Source organism: Sphaerulina musiva, assembly GCF_000320565.1.
Source record: "Sphaerulina musiva SO2202 unplaced genomic scaffold SEPMUscaffold_7, whole genome shotgun sequence".
NCBI lineage: Eukaryota > Fungi > Ascomycota > Dothideomycetes > Mycosphaerellales > Mycosphaerellaceae > Sphaerulina > Sphaerulina musiva.
The window spans coordinates 357,344-379,881 of record NW_016017389.1 but is presented as its reverse complement, the minus strand read 5'-3'; the positions used below and the strand labels follow the sequence as shown (position 1 = coordinate 379,881).

The following is a 22,538-nucleotide window of genomic DNA, read 5'->3' as shown; positions in this document are numbered from 1 at the left end:
CCCATCCAGGTTTCAAACTACATGGACCCGTTTCAAGTCATTTGAGTAGTTACAGGTATGTAGTTACACACAAACATACGCTTTCCTCCCCAGTGTGAATTATTATTGAACAAACCCCCAGCTATCTCTTGCTCTCCCTCTCTCTCACAGAGATGCTTTGTGGGGGTTTGTACCATAGGAGAGAAAAGCAAACAAACAGATAACAAAAAACCACACTTCGCCTGTGATGATGCTCGCAATAACTCTGCTGACCCGACCTGACCTGACCGAGATGGCCTCCATTCCCGTCGTTGCGCCTCTGGTGTTTCGCCCATTCTCATTCTGATTTCGTTCGCCCTGAAAAGTGTACGCGCGAGACAGCATGTTGTAGCTTCCGTCGAGAGTCCATTGTTCTGTGGATGAGTGCTTGCCCATCCCAGTGATCTCTCTGTCGTAAGCAGACAACCCCGCCGGACACCCCTCCGAAAAACAGTAAAACATTACCTGAACGCCAGTGTTGCCTGCCTAATGCACGTTCGAAACTTCCCACCTTGCATCCCGCGGGTACGCTCCAAAACCTGTGCCCGAAAAAGAGAAAAAATCATGAATCGCGCTGCACTGGGAATTTGCTGGGCAATGTCGCAAAGAAGGAGTAGTCTGCCTCGCTAACAGATGAAAGAGTCGTTCGTGATGATGAAAGAAAATTCCCATCCTGTACAGTTCTACAGCATGAGAAGAAAGAGAGGGCTCCATAGAGAAAGAGAGAGAAGGCCTCCATAGGGGGTATCGTTGATGCGTATTTAGTCGACTTGATTGCTCGCTCGCTGTCTTATCACGCCTTGCATCTCGCTTGCCTTTGCGTCTTGGCAGCACTTGCTTTTTGACGCCATATCAAATGCACTTCGTGATCTCATCGCATCGTACTGCACTGCTGCTTTCGCTCAAATATCATCGAGCATGCCGTGGTTGAAGTCGCCATCGGCGCTCTCGGTCTTGGCGCTGGTAGGCTCCAGACCGCTCATTCTGTCTCCCGCTTTGTTGCTGAAGGTACGAGACAGGCCGTTGTTATCGATACCATACATGCCTTCATTGCGGTCGGCGTAATGCTGTTCCAGGGTACTCTCGTCCACGAATGTGAAGCCCTTGAACTGGTTCTGCATAGTGGGACTGAGGGGCGTGCTTTCATCGTGAATGCCGCTGGCGAGTGCTGCAGCTCTGGCATTCAACGAGTTCTGATCGCCAGAAGTCAAAGCATTGGTGAATTCCGGGTCAAAGTTGCTGGTGTCGAGCTCGCCCTTCAACTTGGGCTTGAAAGGTGGCGCGATGGACTTCTTGCCGAGCGCGACCCAGTCGATGTCGTTGAAGAACGGATGAGCCATGAGCTCTTCGGCGTCAGCCTTCGCTCCCAATCGATGTGCCGGGTTCCGGTTGAGCAAGCCCTTCACAAAGCTGCGCCCTTCCGCTGACAGCGCGTCTCTCGGGAAGCGCACTTTGCCAAAAGCGATGTTCTTGTACATCTGCTGCGTGTCCTCGGCGTAAAAGGGGGACCAGCCACAGCACATCTCAAAGACCAACACGCCGAGTGACCAGAAATCCACCATCTTGGTGTATCCTTGCTCGTCCAGAAGCACTTCCGGAGCCAGGTACTCCGTCGTACCACAGAAGGTATTGGTGGTGTCATTCTTGGCGAGATTCGCCTTGGACAGGCCGAAGTCGCACAGTGCGATGTGTCCATTCGCATCGAGCAAAATGTTCTCCGGCTTCAGATCGCGGTATACAATGTCGTGCTGGTGCAAATGGCGCAGCGCAAGGATGAGCTCGGCAATGTAGAACTTGGCTCTTTCTTCCACAAATCGACCCTCTTTCTGCAGATGCCAGAAGAGTTCACCACCCGACATGTAGTCTGTCACCAGGTACAGATCTGCAGCAGTCTGGAAGGAGAACTTCAAGCCGACGATGAAAGGTGACTCTGTCGTCGCTGTTCGGACGAGAATGTTACGCTCCCCGATCGTATGTTGAATCTCCTTCTTCTGGACAATGACCTTCTTGGAGAGCACTTTCATGGCATAGATGCGCTTCGTGTCTCGCTTCCGCACCTGGAAGACTTGACCGAAGGTGCCCTTGCCGATCAGCTTGAGAATCTCAAAGTCGTCCGGTCCGAAACTCTTCTTGCCTGCAATGTGGAATGCAAGCTTGATGTGCAGCTCGCCCGACACCGTCTCGTCCAGACCCTCTCGCGGCTGGAGCTTGAACCAGTCTTCGTGCTGATGCTCGTAGTCGCTCAAATCGAGCGGCATTCGCACATGTCCGATGAACGACTCGTTGTTAGCGCGGTCGTACACGGAGATGTCGATCTCGTTGTTGTCGCCCACCACATCAAACGTCGCCTTGTGCCTCCACACGGGGTCTGTCGTCTCTTGCTGCTTGTAATGCAAGCCTCTCCGCAGATCCGCAATATTCGTCTGACTGGTCTGTCTGCTCTTCAAGCCAGGAATCGCCATGGCCACACCCTGTCCGCTGCCCATGCGCTTCATGGCCACACCTTTCGCCAAGTTCTCTTCATGTGGCTTGTCATCGTCAATCGCCATCTCATCTTCCTTGGGTCCACCAGAGATGTCCTCGTTCAGCTGGAAGATGCAGACCACATACGGATCCGTTGCTGGTTTCAGTCCTCTGCCCTCTTCGATGCTGATCTCCAACTGCCCTCGGAGCGAGCCAATAACAGCACCTTGGGAGTTACTCGAACTCGATCGACTCGATTTGGTGGATTTGGCGGCTTTCGCGTGCGAGACATCGTCTTTGTTCGATCTGCTTGCGAGTGATCCGGATCGAGGAGTCTGCGGTGGGGTGTTCTGAGATTCGCCCTGCATTAGCACCTTTTCTTGCGCACGAGGCCATGAAGGTGGTGGAGAGATGGAACGCGTAGCAGATGGAGTGTCTGAAGCGGGTGCTGCATCAGACGTGGGATTGGAAATGTGCGCAGTAGCAGCATCAGTCAAAGTGAGAACGCTAGAGAGGGTAGAGGACAGAGTGTCCCGGCGCAAGTGTGACGGGACGCCAGCCAGACTCTTCTTCCGCTCGCCGCCGGAGTGCGTGCGGTTAGAAGAAGCTGAGGCATCTTCGCCAGCGCCGCCCAGCGCATCGTCCATTCGCAAGAATGATGGGGAGTTGGAGAGGGGAGGCGTGGGAAGAAGAGTGTGTGGTGAGCCTGCAGCGTCGGCGTGGTGCTTCTCGTGCGGTAGCAGCGGAGGCGAAGCCCACTGCGAGCTGCGCCGACTCTGTGGCAAACTGGTGGTGGTAGTGGTTGTGTTGGAGGGAGCTAGACTGCCGCTCACCAGCGCCTGGTGCAGAGCCGCGACTGCTGGACTCTGCCCCTGGCGCGCCTGCTGCTGCAACCGATCTTTCTCTTCTGGGGCGCGCGACTGCTCCTGCATGTATGGCTGTGCACGTGCTGGGGGTGCTGTGGTAGTGCTGGTGGTGCTGGTGCTGGTCTCGGGGGCCTGGAAAGAGTCACGAACCTGAGCAAAATAACTATTCACTAATTGGGGGAGGCGTTTGTCGTGGTGAGCATCGGGACGCGGCGTCGCGGTGCCATTGGGCGGAGTCGAAGCACCACTGCCAATGTGGTCATGGTGATCGTCGTCGGCGGCGGCCATGGTCGCTCTGCTGTGCGGGAAGAGAATGTCAGCTGTGGCGATCTCCTGATGTGTCTCGCAGTCTCGCGGCGGTCTCGTGGCACCAGCGGGAAATTCAAGCTGTGCACGACGGAGCAAGACAGGAGGAAGCAGGGCTCATTGATCCAGTATGTAGGTATAGTCTCAGGGTCCATCCAGCATTTCCCAGGGATACCAGCGGGCGGATTGCGAAATTGACTACGTCTGTGATTCGTGTCTGAGGTAGATCCGAATGCCAAGCCGAGGATGTGGCGTGAGAGGCAATCCGAAGCAAAATTGAAAATCCGATCACAGGACAGGGCAGGGCAGAGCAGGGCAGGGCAGGGCAAGGGCACCCCACTCGCCACCAGCTGATGAATTGCCGGCTTCGAGCAGCTCGACTGTATGCCGGGGCTCAAGATGGTTTATGTGTTTGCAGCTTTGGGAGATGGTTTGTGGTCCTGGCGAGTTTGCGTGTCTGTTTGGGACTCGGTGCAACCACCGATCTGCCGTCGCACAGTACCGCGTCCAGAGATGCTGTAGAGCAGTCTAGGTCCGAGGATCTCTGGTGGCCGGGACGAGATCTGGAGAAGGGTGCCAAGGAGACCGTTCGATGACGTGAACGAGAAGGGCACGATAGGAGAGACGGGTGGATGTACTGCAATCAATCACAAGGAGGAGAGACGAGAGACTTACCCATGCATGAGGGACTGACGCAGCAAGTCGACTGCGCCGTGCTGGCCGAAAGCGTCGCTGGAGTGGGACATGGTGCTGACTGCGCGCAGGCCGAGCAGCGAGCTCGGTGGTGGTAGTGCTGTCGACGCGGCGGCGGCGGCGGTGGTGGTGGAGCTGGCCCGTTCAGACGCGATGTTGGTGGTGGACAAGGTAGGCACCGCGCTGGAGCTCTTCGACGAGACGTGACCAGGGCGGCGTGGAGCAGCAGAGCGGCGATGAGGTCGAGCAGTAATAGTAACGGGCGAGGGTTCTCTTGACACCGCTTTAGAAGAACGCGGACGCTCGCGTGGGTTTCTTACCTCCTCCACGGCGAAGTCTGGTCGGCTGAGCGAGCTTCACATGCGGAAGCGCCAGCCGGTTCTTCGTCGGGTTTGTGTTTCCCTTGGAGGGATATGACGGAGGTGGTGCGGACTCCGCCGTCGAGCTCTCTCTCAGAGCCGTGAACTACAGCGAGAACGCGAGGATTCGGGGCGGTTGTTCCGATGAGTTCCAAGGTTGTCGTTCTCGTTGTGGTGGTGGTGGTGGTGGTTGTTGATGTTGTAATGTTTTGGAAGTGCAACACGAGGAAGCCGAACAGAGAGTGTTTGCGTCAGTGAGCTCGTCGAGCCTCTGTTGCTTGACTCGCCGCACGTGAATGGAACGATGATGCTGATGATGATGCTGATGATGCTGCTGCTGATGATGGCAGGGTGGCTGTCAAACAGCAGCAAAGTTTGTCGGTTGCACGGGAATAACAAGCAGACGGACGAACGAAGTTATTATAGCCTGACAGCCTGTGTCTGTCTACTGCCGAAGCTGCCAAGGGTAAGGGTGAGGAGGTGTTCTGAAAGGTTTATTGTTTGATCTCTCTGCGAGAAAGTCGGGGATGGGCTGCTCTTCCACCATAGGTATCTCTCTACCTGCTGGCAATGATAGGAGGGAGTGTGAGTAGCCAGACCTAGAACAACTACAATGTACCTTACCGATAAGCCGGAAAAGTGTCGCCGTGCCTCTGCCCTGGCCTGGCTCGATTCGTTCACAGGTTTCTCTCGCATGCAGAAGCTCAATTCGCTCCCACTGTTAAGGCACGCACGCACGCACGCACGCACGCACTCACCCACGCATGCAGAGAGCCGTGGCGAGAAGTGCACCGCCCAGTAGAAGTCAGGTACAGGTACCTCGCAAGTGTTCATCAGCTGCTTCTGACAAGCAGCAAGAAGCAGCGCATGTGTGAGCCCAGGAGTCACGGGCAGGCCGAAATGGACAAAGGAGGCCTATCCCTCGGAACGTTGCACGACTCCCACCTATATTTATGGACAGGCAACAAAAAGAATATGCATAAAAACAGGACATGAGGTCTGATTTACCGTCGCATGTTCCCGTGATTTTGCGGGCGGTGGATGCGTATGACTTGCTTTTGGGCACAGGGCTGTGGCTACATGTAGGTACAGGTCGGTAAGGTCATTTGCCTTACGTTATGGAACTGCAGGAGGAAGAAGAAGAAGAAGAAGAAGGCAAAGCAGGTTGCTTCCTCCTGCTTCCTCCTTTGACCGGACAGCGGAGTACCTGTACCTACCTACCTGACCTTGCCTACATACTCGAGAACGTGCGACTATCCATACCGGCTACAAAAGCTGAGAGAGGGAGGAATCCTCAGCTCGTCAACTACATGATTACTCACCGCCACCATCTCTTCTCCATGCATACCTCCTATCCTCGCACAAAATCACTGATAATACCGAATATCAACTTTCTCCCCATCTTTCCACAAAGGCCAGAGCCAAGCCAAGCAAGCAAAAAACCGTCGATCCGCCTCCCCGAAATATAATAAGAAAAACTGGGCCCAACCACGCCACCGGTCGTACAACATCCCATCCCATCCCACCGTTCCACCACCAACCCCTCTCCTCTCCTCTCCAACAAAAAAAAAGGCCTCTTTTTTTTCGGAAACCGGTAAAGGCAAAACTCTTGCTTGCTTGCAGGGGTGGAAAAAAAAAACTGCTGCCAGTCTGGCCTTAAGCCGTTGCGTATGTAGAAACGGGCTACCGTACCTTACTTTACGTTGCCTTGCCTTGCCTTACCAGGTAGGTACATTTGTCTATGTGTAAGGTATCATGTGGTCTAGAACAACCGGTGTTTGGGGGCAGTGCTGTCACGTTGCGGTGCGATGTAGTTTGGTATACTTACTTATGCCGGGAGTGGCTTTTTTGGGGGGTGTTACAACGTTGAGGTGGGAGGATGAAATACCGTACATACCTTACCTTACCTTACGGTACCGGTCAAATTGGTGGTCCTGGATTTTTTGGAAGTCAGAAGCTGAAATTGATGTCTAAGGTACCTACTCTAATCACTGCCACGCACGCACGGACTCATGTGGGCTCGCGAGAGACGCGTTTTTTGGGGGGATAGGTGTTTATACCTGATGAGATAAACATACTATAGTAGTCCCATAGCAAAGGAAAGGAATTGAGAGAGAAAAGAAAGAAAGAGTGACTTCATCAAATGCATCCACGAGCTAATAAAAGAAAGAGATATATATCTCTACAGCTTACTACCACCAACATCCTTCGCCTTCATCTTCGCCCGTCCATTACTCAAGCACACCTTACCCGTCTGCTTGACCTTGACCTGGAATCGGATCTCTTCCCAACCCTCGCCATCTTTATCTCCCGTTCTCCAAATCTCCGTGACAGTGATATCACCGGGCTTGACAGGCGAAGCGAATCGTGCTCCATATTCTTTGATACTCGCAGGATCTCCGCCTCCGATCAACTTGACGAGGGCATGAGCGCTTGTGTTCCACGAGTAGAGTCCATGAATGATGACACCACCGAAGCCTAGTGGGGGTTAAGGTAGTTAGCATGAATCCCTCTCTCTACCTCAGATCTCTCCCCATCGTCATCATCAAAGAAGAAAGAAAATAGAAAAGAAAAAAACAAATACGACTCACCCATCTTCTTGCCCGGCGTCGGATCAATATGCAAAGGATTATAATCTCCATTCAACCGATACAACACCGCCGTCTCCTCACTCGTCTGATTCTCCCACACCACATCCGGCGCCTTGCCCTCAGGAGGAGGAAAATTCTTCGTCTTAGGACCCTTCGGCCCACCCCAACCTCCCTGCCCGACAAAAAACGCACTCCCAATCGCACTCACATAGACCTCATTAGTCTCAGCATCAACAATATCCGTTTGAGTTTCCAATACAGTCCCAGGTTTCCCTTTATCATAGACACCAATGACTTTATTTTTCGAGAGAAACTTTCTGCCGGCGGAGCTGGTGGGGAGGGGCTTGTAGAAGATCATTTTGCGTTCGCCGTCGAGGACGCGTGTGCTGTCGAGTTGGGGCACGTTGGGGATGGAGGGGCGAGAGTCATGTTGTGCGGCGTAGAAGTCGATGACTTCTTGCGTGGATTGCTTGAAGGGGAGGATGATGGGGTAGGTTGGGAAGACGGCGAAGTTGGGGTGGAGTTCCTGTGATTATTCTCGAATCAGATGGGATTGAATGCGGTGGGTGAGGCATCAGGCTGTGATGATGGATGGGAGGGGACGGGACTGGAGTGAATGGGACGTACGTAGAGAAAGTGAAGCTCATCGGCGGTGGCTCCAATGCTGGCTGCGAAGAGGAGGACGTCACGCTTCAGCCATGATACTTCCACGGGGGCACTCTCGTGGCCGGCTCCTGGGTTTGATTCGCCCATATTTGGTCAGGTAGGTAGTGAAGAAATGTATAATAGAGGTATGTTATTGTGTTGATGGTAATATGGGAAAGACTCGAGTGATATGGATAGTAGTCCTCAAATACTCGAGCTGGCGTTGCCGGGCTTAGCTATAGCTCTTTACATGTGAAGACCTCGGCTGTCAAGCAAGACCCGAATATGTGCCTCAATTACCACTAAAACTAAACCGACTGCACTTGAACACGGCATTTCTTGGTCATCATATTACAGAATCTCATCTGGAAAGTCATTGTGATTACGCTATGCTGCACTTCTCCATAGCTGATTACCTTGCAATCTGTCTGCAAATGATCAATTGCTGTCCGCGCACGACGCAGCTCCAGCGTATCGCGCAAGACAACCGCCTCCTTTTAGCAAAACGCGACTTTTTCCATTTCACTGGCATCATTGCTGGCGCTCAGGCGAATCACTCTTGCTGCTGCTGCTTTCAGAGGTCTCTACACCTATGGTAGAAGCTTGATCGAGGTCAATCAATGCCTGATCTGCTTTTACAGCCTCAATCTTCTTCTCTACATCCTGAACACTTCTGCTCAATTGCTTCGACCATAGAGCAACATACTTGCCCTTTTGCTCGAAGAGCTCCTCGTGTGTACCAGACTCCACAATCTTGCCGTCGTGAATGACCAGAATCAGATCAGCGTGCTGAATGGTCGACAGCCGATGTGCGACAATGAATGTCGTTCGGCCAGCGGTCAGACGCTTGAAAGCGCTCTGAATCACCGCTTCGGTCTCAGCATCAATCATGCTCGTGGCTTCGTCCAGGAGCACAATCTTGGGCTGACGCAGGATAGCTCGTGCAATGGCTACACGCTGAAGCTCACCACCTGAAAGCTTGACGCCGCGCTCGCCTACCATGGCCTTGTAGCCATCGGGAAATGTCTCGATTTTGTCGTGAATGGCGGCAGCTTTACAAGCTTCCTTGACTTCTGCATCGGTGGCGTCTAGGCGAGCATAGCGGACGTTGTCCATGATGGACACGTTGAAGAGAGATGGATCTTGCGGCACCATGCCGAAAGCGTCGCGTAGACTGTCCAGTGTCACATCTCGAAGGTCTTGCCCATCAATTCGGATGGCGCCGCCATTGACATCGTAGTATCGGTACAGGAGCTTCAAAATGGTCGATTTGCCGCCCCCAGTCTCACCACAGATTGCGACCGTCTTGCCAGGCTTGACCGTGAAGTTGACATCCTTGAGCGTTTGCTTTCGCTTGTCGTAGAAGAAGTCGACGTGATCGAAGCGGACTTCACCTGAACGGACATCCAGGTTCTTCGCATCAGGCTTGTCTACCACTGTCGGCTCCGTTTTGAGTAGCTGCAAGAGGCGCTCCGAGTCAATCACCATGGAAGAGACCTTACGGATCGAGTAAGATACACTCATGAGTGGAAGCTCGATCGAGCGCCAATAGGTCACCAGTGTGATGAAATTTCCAACTGGTGCAGATCCCTGCGAGACACGATACGCGGCGAGAGCTACGGCAGCCAGACGTCCAGTGAGCAGAGTTGCAGACTGTGCTGCAGCTCCGCAGTAATATGCCAGCCAATACCGCCAGAGTGCGAGGATGTAGCTCTCTACGGTGTCGGTATATCGGCGAGTCTCGTACTCACTCCTATTAAAGTGCGAGACGGTCTGCCAATTATTGATGGCTTCATTCTGAACCTTGCTCTCGTTCCGCCAGGCAGTATTGTAGTCGCGTCGCCGCTTAATGCTCCAGCTCGTGACCTTTGCACCAATCCAGATGTATAGGAATCCAATCGCAATGAGGATGATACCCATGTAGATATCAAAGAGATGTGTGACATACCAAAAGGCCAGTATCAGATCGAAGAACATGGGTATGATTTCGAACAGGAAGAAGTCGATCAAGTCCTGGAGGTTGGTCCCTTGATCAATCGCTCGAATGAGCTCGCCCGAGTTCTTCTCGTTGTGAAAGTCCATGGACAAGCACATGATGTGTTTGAAGGCAGTGGTGGACAACGCCTTGAAGCCATACTGCTGCACAGGCATCTGCACGATAGATTTGGCGAGCTGTAGCCCGGCAGAGGATTGGAATGCGGCCAGCAGCATCCAGGTGCCAATAGCTCGCCATGGGACGACCCCTGTGCCGGCATCTTTGGCCAGTTCATTGGTGATAATACCGAGTTGCCGTGGTACAAGAATCACAAGAGCGCGCTCAGCAAGGATCACGAAGCCGATCGCGAAGTAGCATGCTTGAACAACACGGTCTTTGCGTGGCAACAGGATCCAGAAGAAGATCTTGAAATCGGCGAGATACTTCAGCCAGCTTCCGGACTCTTTGAGCCGCTTTTTCTGCTGGGCTTTGAGCTCTTTGTCGGCGTCCGGGATGTCTGTCTCTGAGTCAAATTCGGCGTCGTCGTTGACCTCTTCTGTTGCAGTCTCATTCTCAGTGGCGTCAAAAAGACTGGGTGTGGACGCCACCTTCGCATTGCCATTCGTGCCATTCCCGCTATTGGCGGCGCCATTGGCGTACAGTATGCCGTGCGCCCCATGTTCAGCAAGAAGAGCCTCACTCTCGTCGTCCAGCCTGATACCTGGGTCGCGATCCTTGAGCGCAATCCACGCCATGGCTAATGACAGAGAGACCAGACTGGCAGCGCGCACCAGGCATGCGATCATGCGCAGTTGCGAAAAGCCGCCGTCTTTTCCGTGATCCACGGCCGCCTGAAGAACGAAAAGTGGTATTTCGAATCCACCAGCGACAAGCCATGAACCAACATATGGATGCCATAGTGGTGTTGCGTTCTCTGCAATGCCGACTGCAATGGACCCATGCAATACGAAGAGGAGTACCAGATAAACAACATAGTCTTGTGATGCTGCCCATCCTGGTCTCCGCACCGCGTGCAGCACTGCTGATATGCCCTCAGCGATGACTGTCGCCACCACGACAGACTGCAGTATGATGGCGGGCCATCGTCGAGATCTCCGTCCGGCACGTTTGGAGGGTTCTTGTAGCAGACATGCGGCCAGTGTCTTTGCCAGAGCGAAGTATGCCGTGGTCGCGGCCGGGGCCAGGTAGTGCAACACTATGATACTGTTCCGCGTGCTCGCCATGCCGTCGCCACGCATATCAATGCTCCCTGTCACATGCGGTGTGTACCCGCCCTCCGAAGCAGCCTTGTGGTGCGTAGTGGAAATCACAGTCGGAATCTCGCGTGATTGATCCAGATGAGGCAGTAGGTTTTCCGCTGTCTGGTCAGATATACCATCCTTCGTGGGACTGGATGGATGTGTGATGAGGGAGTCGATATTTTTTCTGGTTGAGCAGGTAGCAGACTTGCCTTTTTGGCAGTAGTGGTAGCGATTGAGGCGGCGGTGTTACCCGTGAAGGTTTGGGTTGGTTGTTTAGCAAACGTCGTGACGCCTGCAGCATGCCGATGTGCAGCCTGAGGAGAGTCGCACTTTTGCCTGTGTCTTTTGCAACGATCAGCAAGCGAATGGCGACAGTGGCCCGATCGGTGTGTGTTCCTTCAGAAAGGGATTGATTACCTGAGATTCTGAGAATACCGTATGCGACGCTCTGGCCACTGTCAATAATGTAATGTCGTCTGACTACGTCGTTATTGCGGCGTCTGTCATCGGTACCAAGTACAGGTAACCAAGTATTGCGGCTCCTTACAGTGCACTAACTTCAATACTCTCTAGCAGAGCCGTGTCTCATCGGACGTCTCTCCCGTCCTGCTTTTTTTTTGTTCCCATAGTTCCTTTTCTATTCTGCCCGGTCCTGTCTGCTGCTGTTCTCTCTCCTGTTCTCTCTCTCTCCTATCCTATCCTCTCCTGTCCTCTCCTGTCCTCTCCGGGCTATCCTCTCATGCCGATCTGATGATGCCTGTCACTGTACCAGCTGCCCCTCTGCAACCTTTTGACCCCCCGGACGCAGGATTTTGGGGCGTGGGAGGGAACCAAACCTAGGGTAGGCAACGAACGTTTTGACAACCATTGATTGCATCTGTTCTGGCTCGGCAAGTCGGCGGCACAAGCGGCAGCCGAGTGCACCGTACCTAGTAGTCAGTCGGCCACTCTTGATCTGTGATCTGATCCGCTTCGCCTTGCATAGAGGCACAGGTATAGCGCAAGCATTGCCGCAGACGATCCTACGTAAGTAACATGGCGGTGAGAACGGAGACAGAGGGTGAGTCTGTGCAAAGAGACATGGAGCGTGCGGAAAAGCAGCCAGATGAAATTTTGGCTTCCGGACTTGTGCCCGGTAGTATGAGAAAGGCGAGGCGAGGCTCCTGGCTGGGAGACTGTGGGTCCAGTAGTGTGGGAGTGCTTTACCGTTGGTTCTCATAAGCATCACGTGCATGCGAGCCGAGTCCGCGGGGAAGCCAAGTCTCACAGCCAACTCACCCCTGGCCTGCCCTGCATCCCATCCTCATTTTCATTCTCATTCTCATCCTCCTTTCTGCCTCTTTTCTGCTTCTTCTCTGTCTCTTCTTCTCTGCCTCTTCTTCTCTGCCTCGTCTCTGCCTCTTCTCTGCCTCTTCCTCGCCCTACAAACACTTCACTTGGGAGAGCAACGGGGAACGGAGATACATATTGAGGGGTTTAAATCCTCTTTTTTCATTGTGCTGCTATGTTACATCTTGCCCGAGGACACCAGGCCCCGGGCGCCAACCTGCGGACCTTGCGGCCGTAACGCATTGAGCAATCTGCCTCTTCCTCGAGGCCATATTCATGTGTACTCACCTCATCCATGAGGCGCCTTCTGTGCAAACGAGTGTGTGACTGCACGGCTTCTGCATAAGCCTGGTGCACGAGCGTTGTAAGTCCTGTCTCTTCGTGTGTTCTGTTCTCTAATCTTCTGTCTCCTTTTTTCTGTTTTCTGTTCTGTGTTTCAGTGACAAACGCCATAAGCCACGATCAATCATGCTCGAATAGTAGTACAGGGGAATATTCAGTGGCCACGCCGGACCTCCATGCTCGCAGTCGCCCAGTGAAAGCGCAGGTCACGCCGGACCATGTTCGTAGTTGCGCAGTGAAAGCACAAGTCGCGCCAGAACACCATGCTCGAATCGCTCAGTGCAATGCAAGCGGACCCGACTCCAGTCGCTCGAAGAAGCAACCGGATTGCTGCACAGCTCGTGTACGGAGAGAAGAAGAAGTCGCTCAATCTGTGTCGGGAGTAGACGCGCCACCCTCGGCCTCCTCATAGTCGACAGTGGAACAAGTATCGACCGTGGCGGGCGACGATTGATGGCCAAAAGGCAGGCCGGCAGAACGGCGAGTGGGCATGCGGAGAGTCTCCTCGTGGTCGACAGTGACCGACGTATCGATGGTTTCGGTGGAGGATCGACGACGAACCCGCTGGCCACCGGAACCGGGAGGTATAACATCAAACGACTCCCGCACGGCAGTGTAGGTTCGATGTCCTCCAAATCCCGGAAAACCGAATGGGCTTGCAAATGCCCGGCGGATCTCTGCCGGGGTGGCGGCGCCGATATTACCATCTACAGTGGTGTTGACGCCATCGTAGATGTAAGGATCACCTGCCAGCACGACTGCCCCATCTTGGTTGCGTTCGGTGGCAAGGACAGGGTCCAAATTGCCTCTCGTTTCGACAGCTGCCAAATTGAACTCGAAGCCGTGCGGATATCGATCACGGCGACGACCAAGACGCGGAGCATTCTCGACAACCGCTGGGTGACCGCCGGCACGGAGACGACCGGAAAGTCGGCGCATGTGGGCACGACGAAAAGCAGCCACTGCAGCTGGCGAGATTCCGCGCGTGGTGCTGCTGGGACCTGGCAAGATGGCACTGACCTCAGCTGGGGTTGGTGGGGGGGCTAGCAGCGGTGTGCGCTCTGTAGCGAGGTCAGAAGAAGTGGGCGAAGACGAGTCGAGAGACGACTCGCCGGATGCTGAAGGAGGGTCGCTGGAGCCTTCGGACGAGGCAGATGCGTCAGATTCGGCCCATCGAACACAGCCCCTCTCGAAACAATCATGGACGAGGCAGCTCATACCAGTGTCAGCCTCAAGCTCTGCACGGGTCACGGTTCCGATAGGACCGTCAAGAAAGCTTGCAGCCTGCTGGGAATCGATTAGCAATGAGAGGAAACGGGTTTGAGCTGAGGATCTTACTGATATGACCAACTTGATGGTGCGTCGGCGCTCTGCATCTGGCTTTGGGTGATCATCTATGGCCAGCGACTTGTTTCCCCAATGGGTATTGGTCATGGTGCAAGCAGCATAGATGTTGAGCATTCCGTGATAGTAGGAGAAGATCATCAATACCGGGATGAAAATCATGTCCTGTGGGTGACGGCAGTAGTGCGGAATCATCTTCAGGTTCTTTGCCATGAAGATCCAGCAGCCGAGCGCGATCCAGAAATTCTGGGAGACCGACGGACCACCAACAGCGGCGTAAAGGAGCATGGCCAGGATTGACTCGCAGAGTACGGCTGGGGTCTGGAATTGGCTGATGTAGATGACATACAGTCCCCACCACATCTTGAGGGAGTACCAGTACGTCTCATTCTCCATTACGGTGAAGTTACCACGCCAGTGGGCTCTTGCCCAACGAAGGCACTGGGCATTGTATCCCTTCATGTCTGGCTCAACCGTGGTCTCGAGGATGGCACGGCTGTCTGACTGAATCTTGATCTTCCAATTCTTCTTGTAGACGTAGCGAGTCAAACACTTGTCATCGTCGGAGTTGAGCGGCTTGCCGCGCCATTCATCATTGACGAAATACTCGTAGAATTCGGGGTCTTTCAAGATGTCGGTCCGGTATGCGGCGGTCCGACCGGAAAGGGTGGAAATGGAGCCATCGATGGCGTTGCTCGCACAGTTGTTCCAGACGCGGCGCTCTAGGTAGTTGATGCCGAGCATGTTCACGATACCAGGACGGTTGTTGCGGACGACACGCTGGCGAGTACCACCAGCGCCGACACAGGGGTCGTCGAAGACGGCGAGCAAGTACTGAAGATACATTGAGTTTGGCCAGAAAACGTCGTCGTCAGCGAGGATCGTGAATCTACTCTTGATGCAGGGCAGAGCACGAAGAATCTGGTGCCGCTTGTTGAGTTCTCCGACGCCGATGACATGCACCTTGCTGTCGTGGAAGCCGTTCTCATAGCACATGTTGCGCGCAAGCGGCGCCGTATCGTTCGAGGTGACGACAAAGATCTCCGATGGGTTGCAGTCGAGCATGCGTTGAATGCAGTCCGCAAGCTCCGATGGTTTTTTCAAGGTGGTCGGGATGATGATGCTAGCATCCTGACCGCTGCAAGCCCATGGACTTGAGGCAAGCTTGACGCGCTTCCAGAACACCCAGGTGCCGATGGCGACGACGGTGCGAATGTAGCGGAAGGAGAACGTGAGGAGGAACACCGTGAGGAAGACTTTGTTGGTGAGCGCGCCATAGTCAATGACTTCCTGGTCGGTCAGGTTGGTGTGGGCGGTGTGGGCGGTGCGCTCAGGGATGAACATGGCTGTCGGCGCCATGCTGATGGTTTGTGTTGCTGCGCTGCTGATGCGTAGGCAAGGGGTACTAGATGAGAGATGCGTGGCAGTGTCAATGGCAGAATTGAAGTCGATGGTGTTGTCGTGGTCAGTTTTGCTGAAGGGGGCCGCGCTGTCGCAGGTTTGATGGACAGCGGTATCGTTGACAATGCGCGCTGCCTGTCCAATGTGTGCTTCCAAGTGAAGGACGGGCTGGGCCATGCGTCTTGGTATTGAGTATGGTTGTCGAGCTTTGCACGAACACAATTGGAGCAGGCAAAAGCCGTGCAGCAAGAGTCCCGCGCTGGAAGACGGATCGACCTATGCGGCGGTACCGCTGTTGGACAGCAGCAGTTGGTGATTAGGTGGTTATGAAGGGGCCGTCGGTGGCTCGTCAGTACCTCCTCGAGGTGATGTTGTCGGTACGACAATGCCACGCGAAGAAGTTGAAGTAGAACGAAGAGCGCCGGCGGCTGCTTTGAAGTCGCTGTCGAGCGAGTGGGCAAGTACAAAGGGGGATGCTGGTGCAGGACAATGGTCTTGTCGAAGGTTGTCAAGTGGCGGAGGTTGCTGTCAAGGGGTTGAGGTTGCTGTCAGTGCGAGACAGTTGGTGGTCAGAGGAGTGCGAGATATCGGTTGTGCGAGGGAGGACTGTGAGGTGACTACTGTCGAATTCAAGCTGGGTGCTTCACAGCTCTACGTGGTGCACGTGCCAAGACACGTCTAAACAACGGAGCGCGCGATCACTCCAGCATTATCACAGTATGCGTGGAAAACTGCGCAGCTTCAGGGGGCGAGGGACACATTGCACAGCACGAGAACCATCCAGCAAAGCTACTCCAGCGCGACGTTGATCGATCTCGTGGTGAAGAGACTAGGGGCGATGAATGGCATTGGAGACTCGCGCCTCCCGCTTCAAGTGAAGCTTGTCCGGCACGCCCCTGCCTGGAAGACGCGCTAGAGGTCGCCCTAGAGCCTGGTCTGCGCGTCCTGTCAGGACTCTTGTCGACGTGCTGGACGACGCGGATCAGCACTGCGGCTGTACTTCACGACACTGGGGATCTAGCAAAGCAACGACAGCTCTGCGGCCGCCGGAGCCATCGAGTACCAATGGTCACTGGGCCCGACTCGAGGAGGGAACAACACCCGAGCGAGGCCACGGTATGCACTCAGCAGCAGACAGCGAGAGCCATCACTCAGCGCCAACTCCTAGGTACGCATGCAACAGAGTACTCAGTACCTTGATACTAGCACTAACCATAAGAGCGCCCACAGAGTGTTTGCAAACCCGCCTCGAGCAGCCTTGTGCCCGTCACACTGCCCGTCCGCTCCTCCGCACGATCGAGGACTCGGCCACCACCCTGAAAGCAGAAGGTCCCTAGTTGCCATTGGTCGGTGTGAGGCAGGCGGGTGTATACAGCGTTCACTCGATCGGGAGAAGACTGTTCGTGAGGGGGGCTCATTTATTAGCTGGCTCCAAAGCCTTCAGAAAGACCATCACCGACAACAGCCATCGCTACAGAGCAAGGCCCACTACTACACCGGCTCGCTATGTGCGAGCTTAACTACGGCGCTGCCTCCGAACTGCGCCATAACGAGCTTCTGTTCGCTCAGGCGGCACTTGACCCGCAGCCTGATCATCGACAAGAAGCGTAAGTGCTTTAACGGCCATGGCCTCACCTAACAGCTGGCAGCGCCGACTAGCTCGATACCCTATTCCTCCAGCCATTAGACTCAGCAACCACATCCTCGAGCATAATCAATGTAGCAAGCTCGCGGAGACAGGAGGACTCCTCGAGTCTCCATTTAGCAGGGATTCCGTGTTGCTTGGCCGGGAATGGCATGGAGAGGCAAGAGGAGGTTCGTGATTGTTGCTCTGAGCATTGCATTAAGAGTTGAGCTGGGCCTACCGTATGCAAACACACATTGGCCATCGCAGCTCTCTTGTTGGCCCGGGAGTGCAGCACGCACCAGGAACATTGGGGTTCAGATCGGTCAGCCAGCACAACATAGATCATACTCAGTTAGACCCAGCAAGCACAAAGCATACTTGCAGGGTATAGCTGCTGAGCGCCGCTCTACACATTTTCCAGGCTGGCATGAACAACTCCACAGATGCCTGTGGCCGCCAAGTCATGACCACATTGTGATCGAATACCTCATGCAACATGCATGCCAGGCGGTTCTGTTGCTTGCGTTATATCCCTGGCGACCAGTGGACGCGCCAAGTACATGTAATCCAGTGGTTACCCGGCACCCTCAATGCTCGCAGCGGCACGCGCCTCCCTCTCGCCCGAAGGCTTCTTTACTTGGTACCTTGACAAGACTGATGGATGTGCTATTAGGTGAACACTAGGTACATTTGACTCTGGGATCAAGCTACGAATTGTCTCAACATAAGCTCTGAATATGGCTCTGCCGCAAGTATCCGACAGAACAGCACATTACGCGGTGGAATAGTCCTCTTCTTCTACGTACAAAGTGTCCGCTTTTTGAATTTCTTTCGAGTCTTCAGATGATAAAACAATCAATACTACCATTACGGGGGAAGTTGGCGGCTGAGAAGTTTGGGGGTTGGCGAGGTAACGACGTTTATGTCTGAGGATCAGAAATACCGGTACCTGATGAGTATATTCTCTACATAGGGAGGGCACCTTTGATGCAAGCGTAATGGCGCAAAAAGATGTCTGCTGCGAATATTGTTATACTGTGCCTTGCTACGTATTTTTGGGTTGAAGCATAAACGATATATGAAGTGAGGTGAAGTGAATGTGCTCCGGATCGGGAAAGTGGAGAGTCCGGCCCGATGGCGTGGAGAGGTGAAGGTGGAGGCGGGCAAGTGGAGGGCGGGGGCATTCTTCTAGTCGAAGTGGAGCTGATACACTGCTCAAATACATGTACCTTCACTTGCACTTGACACGTTCCTGACCAAACATTGCCTTGCGAGCTCTTTTTGGATTTTGTTCTGCATCCTCTCATACCATCACCCTCGACATCAGACTGCTTTCGAAGAGACCCACGACCATTGCAATCATGGCTGTCACTGCAGCAGATAGTGTGCCCGAGACGAAGAATCTGGCAGACATATACCCCGAGGATGCTCTCAAGAGTCAGAGTACGAGATGGAATTCGTTGCTCAAGAGTTTTCAAGAGACATACAATAAGAGCCCAGACTTTGTGTCAAGAAGTCCGGGCAGAGTCAACATCATTGGCGAGGTGTGTGTTGCTGGACATAAATCTGCTGTAGCGGCAAGCAGGGGGAGAGAGAGCGAGAGAGTCGCTGCAACTGCAACTGCGGAAGTCTACATGGAATGTGAAAGCTAAGTATGTATATAGCATATCGATTACTCCTTGTACGAAGTCTTGCCCATGGCCGTGACAGAAGATGTCTTACTCGCTGTGTCTGTGCACAAGAATGAGTCTGGCCCCAGCACGATCCGTCTATCCAATGTACACTCCCACAAGTTCGAGGCGCGAGAGTTTGATATCCCCGACACAGGAGATGTACACATCGATTCGACCACGCTAGAGTGGACGAATTACTTCAAATCTGGCTTGGTTGGCGCCACGGAACTACTACGAAAGAAGTCGGAAGAGTTCAAGTGCAGTGTTGGCATGGATATTTTGGCAGATGGGACTGTGCCCTCGGGGGGTGGCTTGTCGAGCAGTGCTGCATTTGTGTGTGCCAGTGCATTGGCAGTCATGAAGGCCAACGGTGTGGAGAAGGTGGACAAGAAGGAGCTTGTCGAGCTCGCAATCGTGTCAGAGCGTGCAGTGGGAGTCAACTCAGGGGGCATGGATCAATCCGCCTCAGTCTTTCCACTGCAAGGCTCAGCGCTATACGTCTCGTTCGTGCCTGAACTTTCAGCCAGGAATGTACAATTCCCTGAGCTCAAGTCGCCTCTCACATTTGTCATTGCACAATCGTTCGTGGCAGCAGACAAGCATACCACCGGTCCAGTCTGCTATAACCTCCGCGTCGTCGAGGTCACATTAGCAGCTCTGGTTCTGTCGAAGATCTTCCGTCTTCAAAGTCTCCCCGCAGATTCCGGTCCTCTGGGAGTCAGCTTACGAGGCTTCCACGACACGTACTTTCAAGAAAAAGAAGATATCAAAGACAATCACCAAACATCCAAAGAGGACTTCAAAAAACAGCTACAGGATCTCATCCACAAAGTCGACCAATATCTCCCTCAAGAAGAAGGCTACACCCGCGAACAACTCTCCGACATCTTAGACATCAGCATCGAAGAGCTCGAGCAGAAGTACATGTCCAAATTCCCCATCCGAGCAGAGAAGTTCAAGCTCCGACAACGTGCCTTCCACGTCTTCAGCGAAGCCAGTCGTGTCATCGCCTTCATGGAACTCTTGAACTCCCCACCTCCCCAAACCGACGCAGAAAACGCTGACCTCCTCAAATCTCTGGGTGAACTCATGAACGAGACGCAAGATTCTTGTCGAGACATCTTTGAGAACTCATGTCCCGAGTTAGATGAACTATGCACGCTCGCGCGATCTGCGGGCTCATATGGAAGTCGTTTGACGGGTGCGGGATGGGGTGGATGTTCAGTGCATCTGGTGCCGAATGAGAAGGTGGAAGCTGTCAAGGCGAAGTGGATTCAAGAGTATTATCAAAAGAAGTTTCCTGACATGACGAAGGAGAAGTTGGAGGAGGCTATTGTTGTCAGTAAGCCAGGGAGTGGGAGTGCGGTGTTTTTGGTGGAGGGAAGGAGTGAGTTGTGAGAGAAGCAGAGAGACAGAGATATTTTTCTGATGTCTCCGGGACTTTTTAATATTTTAAAAACGTGCTGAATGTATCTAGGCAAGTGCATGCATGCATCACATGGGCACGAGTGAATTCGCATGTATCTTCCAGTGACTGATTGTTACAGAACCACAAAGGCCATGTTTGTTTCACTCTTACCCTGTGCCTTCTCTTTTGTTTCTACTGCTCTCTGCTCTACAACACTACGTTCGTAGTATCTGCCTATCCGCCCTCAAGATATCAGTCTGAACACAGACTAACACACACATTCAGGCACCCAAGCCACCTACCTGTCCATTGACCAGCAAGAGCAGTGAAGATCCAGCTATGGTAAAAACCCAACACCTCCTCCCCACGACTCATCAAGTCTCCTTTGACTAACCCCACTCTCTTCTCCTCTCCGCAGGCCTCTCCTCAGAACGCACCCAAAGGAACCCGCTCCTCTAAGACCACCATCTACACAATCCAAGATCTCCCCCAGCACATCCCTCCTCCTCCTCCTCCTCCTTCTCCTCCTCCTCCTCCTCCTCCTCCTCCTCCTCCTCCTCCTCCTCCTCCTCCCACCATCCAGAAACCAACATCCCACTCAGCAGCCGACGCCGACGACAACGACCGCGAGAAGGAGAAGAAGCACAATTCTCCCCCAACACAGCAGGAACAGCAGCAACAGCAGCGCAAACTTCAGGAACAACAGAAAAAGCAACAAGAGTTCTTTCACGAACAAGCCAGCCTCATCGTCGACCTCTTACATTTCATTAGCGATTTCGAGAAACTGCAATTGGGAAATCATGCTATGGCGTGGTTGAATACGCAGAAAGAAGCTGGTGAGTACAGTTATCCATTTCATGAAGTGATGAGTCATGGATGTTTTGTGTTTTGTGTTTGTGTGTGCTAATTTTTTCATCTTCATTACAGGGAATGATGTGCAAAAGGTCCAGGCGCAGAGCGACATGTTTCGGGAGGCGGCCAAGAGGTATGGATTGCCGTTGTGGATGCATGCGTTGGATACTTTGGATGTGATGGAGGCGCAGAAGAGGGGGGTGGGGGATAGGGTGAAGGAGGATGCGGAGAGGAAGCAGGAGAGACAGGAGAAGAGACAGGAGAAGAGGAAGACGAGACGGACTAAGAGGCAGTCGAAGAACTTATGATGAGGGTCTTCAGTCAGCAGCAGTACATACTGTAGTAGGCTACGGTGTTACCAATCGATGATATCTTCGTGTTGCCAGAACTCGCCTGTTTTGTTGCCAATATCATGCAGGGCCAGCGTCACCGGAGTTTGTGCTCCTTCATCGACAGTCTTTCGACCCCCGCCCTTGGTCATGTCTGTTTTCACATATCCCGGACAGCAGGCATTCACCAATATGTCCCGACCTCTTTGCTTCTCCTCCGCAGCGATGACTTTCGTAAAGGCGATCTCGCCTGCTTTGCTGACAGCATAAGCTGCAGAGGGGAAGCCTGCCTCCTTCTCACGACCATCGCTGACTGCTTGTTGAAACTGCTGCATGATGGAAGTGACTGCCGGGACGTCCTTTTTGCTGGCATCGAGGAATGCTTTGCTGATCTCATCGGAGTATTTGTTCAGCTTGCCAGCCATACTGCAGACATTGACGAGCCTTCCACCGTTCTTGATAAGTGGCAAGAAGTCTTGTGTCGCTTCGAGGGAGCCATAGTAGTTGGTCTGTAGCGTCTCTTTCACCACATTGGCGTCGAAGCCTTGAAGAGCGATGCCAGCGTTGTTGATGACCACATCTACACCGTCGGGATGCTGCTGCTTCAGATAGTCTCTGAAGTCCTGGATGCTCTTGGTCTGACTGATGTCGAGTGGGTGGAATGTGATGGTTGTATTTCCGCCATCCTCTTTCAAGACCTTTGCTTTCTTCAGCTGAGGGTCGTTGTTGAGCTCCTTGACCGCAGCCGCTCCTCGTTCCGCAGACCTAGCCGTCAAATAGATGAGGAAAGACGATGATTTGAGAGGCGATTCGGGGTACTGCAAGGCGAGTTGTCGGACTATATGAGCCGTCAGCGGAGAGCTATGGTTAGATGGCATGGGCATTGGCATGGCATACCAATGGCCAGGCCAATGCCTTTGTTGGCGCCTGTCACGGCGGCCACACGAGAGGGAGCTGCCATGTCGATGGTGATGTTGGATGGTATACAGTCATGTCGACAGTATTCATGAGGAGGTAGAGAGGTGGTGGTGGTGGATGGATGGATCAACAACGCG

At 53.5% G+C, this 22,538-nt stretch overlaps 7 protein-coding genes across 7 annotated transcripts; 2 read left to right on the top strand and 5 right to left on the bottom strand.

Moving 5' to 3' along the window:
* Nucleotides 1-9: 9 nt before the first annotated feature.
* SEPMUDRAFT_150114 (serine/threonine-protein kinase sck1) lies at nucleotides 10-5,247 on the bottom strand. Its single transcript, XM_016905971.1, has 3 exons — nucleotides 4,329-5,247; nucleotides 3,498-3,645; nucleotides 10-2,831 (listed from the first exon to the last, which is right to left on the bottom strand). Exons 1-3 carry the CDS (start codon nucleotides 4,397-4,399, stop codon nucleotides 921-923), a joined length of 2,130 nt encoding a protein of 709 aa, XP_016759216.1. The 5' UTR covers nucleotides 4,400-5,247; the 3' UTR covers nucleotides 10-920.
* A 1,595-nt stretch (nucleotides 5,248-6,842) lies between these two features.
* SEPMUDRAFT_150110 (Thioesterase/thiol ester dehydrase-isomerase) lies at nucleotides 6,843-8,111 on the bottom strand. The gene is made up of 3 exons (XM_016905970.1): nucleotides 7,924-8,111; nucleotides 7,297-7,822; nucleotides 6,843-7,183 (listed from the first exon to the last, which is right to left on the bottom strand). The coding sequence occupies exons 1-3, from the start codon at nucleotides 8,047-8,049 to the stop codon at nucleotides 6,888-6,890; spliced, it is 948 nt and encodes a 315-aa protein (XP_016759215.1). The 5' UTR covers nucleotides 8,050-8,111; the 3' UTR covers nucleotides 6,843-6,887.
* Nucleotides 8,112-8,301: 190 nt separating this feature from the next.
* Nucleotides 8,302-11,513, bottom strand: SEPMUDRAFT_150109 (uncharacterized protein). Its single transcript, XM_016905969.1, has one exon. It carries the CDS (start codon nucleotides 11,173-11,175, stop codon nucleotides 8,473-8,475), a length of 2,703 nt encoding a protein of 900 aa, XP_016759214.1. The 5' UTR covers nucleotides 11,176-11,513; the 3' UTR covers nucleotides 8,302-8,472.
* Nucleotides 11,514-12,573: 1,060 nt separating this feature from the next.
* Nucleotides 12,574-18,188, bottom strand: SEPMUDRAFT_126692 (glycosyltransferase family 2 protein). The gene is made up of 2 exons (XM_016902096.1): nucleotides 16,823-18,188; nucleotides 12,574-16,760 (listed from the first exon to the last, which is right to left on the bottom strand). Exon 2 carries the CDS (start codon nucleotides 15,769-15,771, stop codon nucleotides 13,216-13,218), a length of 2,556 nt encoding a protein of 851 aa, XP_016759212.1. The 5' UTR covers nucleotides 15,772-16,760; nucleotides 16,823-18,188; the 3' UTR covers nucleotides 12,574-13,215.
* On the top strand, nucleotides 17,101-17,905 carry SEPMUDRAFT_109205 (uncharacterized protein; the record flags this gene model as incomplete). The annotated part of the gene is made up of 3 exons (XM_016900770.1): nucleotides 17,101-17,201; nucleotides 17,237-17,409; nucleotides 17,643-17,905. 3 exons carry the CDS (start codon nucleotides 17,101-17,103, stop codon nucleotides 17,903-17,905), a joined length of 537 nt encoding a protein of 178 aa, XP_016759213.1.
* A 302-nt stretch (nucleotides 18,189-18,490) lies between the features above and the next one.
* Nucleotides 18,491-20,454, top strand: SEPMUDRAFT_150108 (galactokinase). The gene is made up of 2 exons (XM_016905968.1): nucleotides 18,491-18,765; nucleotides 18,886-20,454. Exons 1-2 carry the CDS (start codon nucleotides 18,583-18,585, stop codon nucleotides 20,290-20,292), a joined length of 1,590 nt encoding a protein of 529 aa, XP_016759211.1. The 5' UTR covers nucleotides 18,491-18,582; the 3' UTR covers nucleotides 20,293-20,454.
* A 997-nt stretch (nucleotides 20,455-21,451) lies between these two features.
* On the bottom strand, nucleotides 21,452-22,470 carry SEPMUDRAFT_150107 (carbonyl reductase). The gene is made up of 2 exons (XM_016905967.1): nucleotides 22,381-22,470; nucleotides 21,452-22,321 (listed from the first exon to the last, which is right to left on the bottom strand). Exons 1-2 carry the CDS (start codon nucleotides 22,442-22,444, stop codon nucleotides 21,510-21,512), a joined length of 876 nt encoding a protein of 291 aa, XP_016759210.1. The 5' UTR covers nucleotides 22,445-22,470; the 3' UTR covers nucleotides 21,452-21,509.
* Between the last annotated feature and the right edge of the window lie 68 nt (nucleotides 22,471-22,538).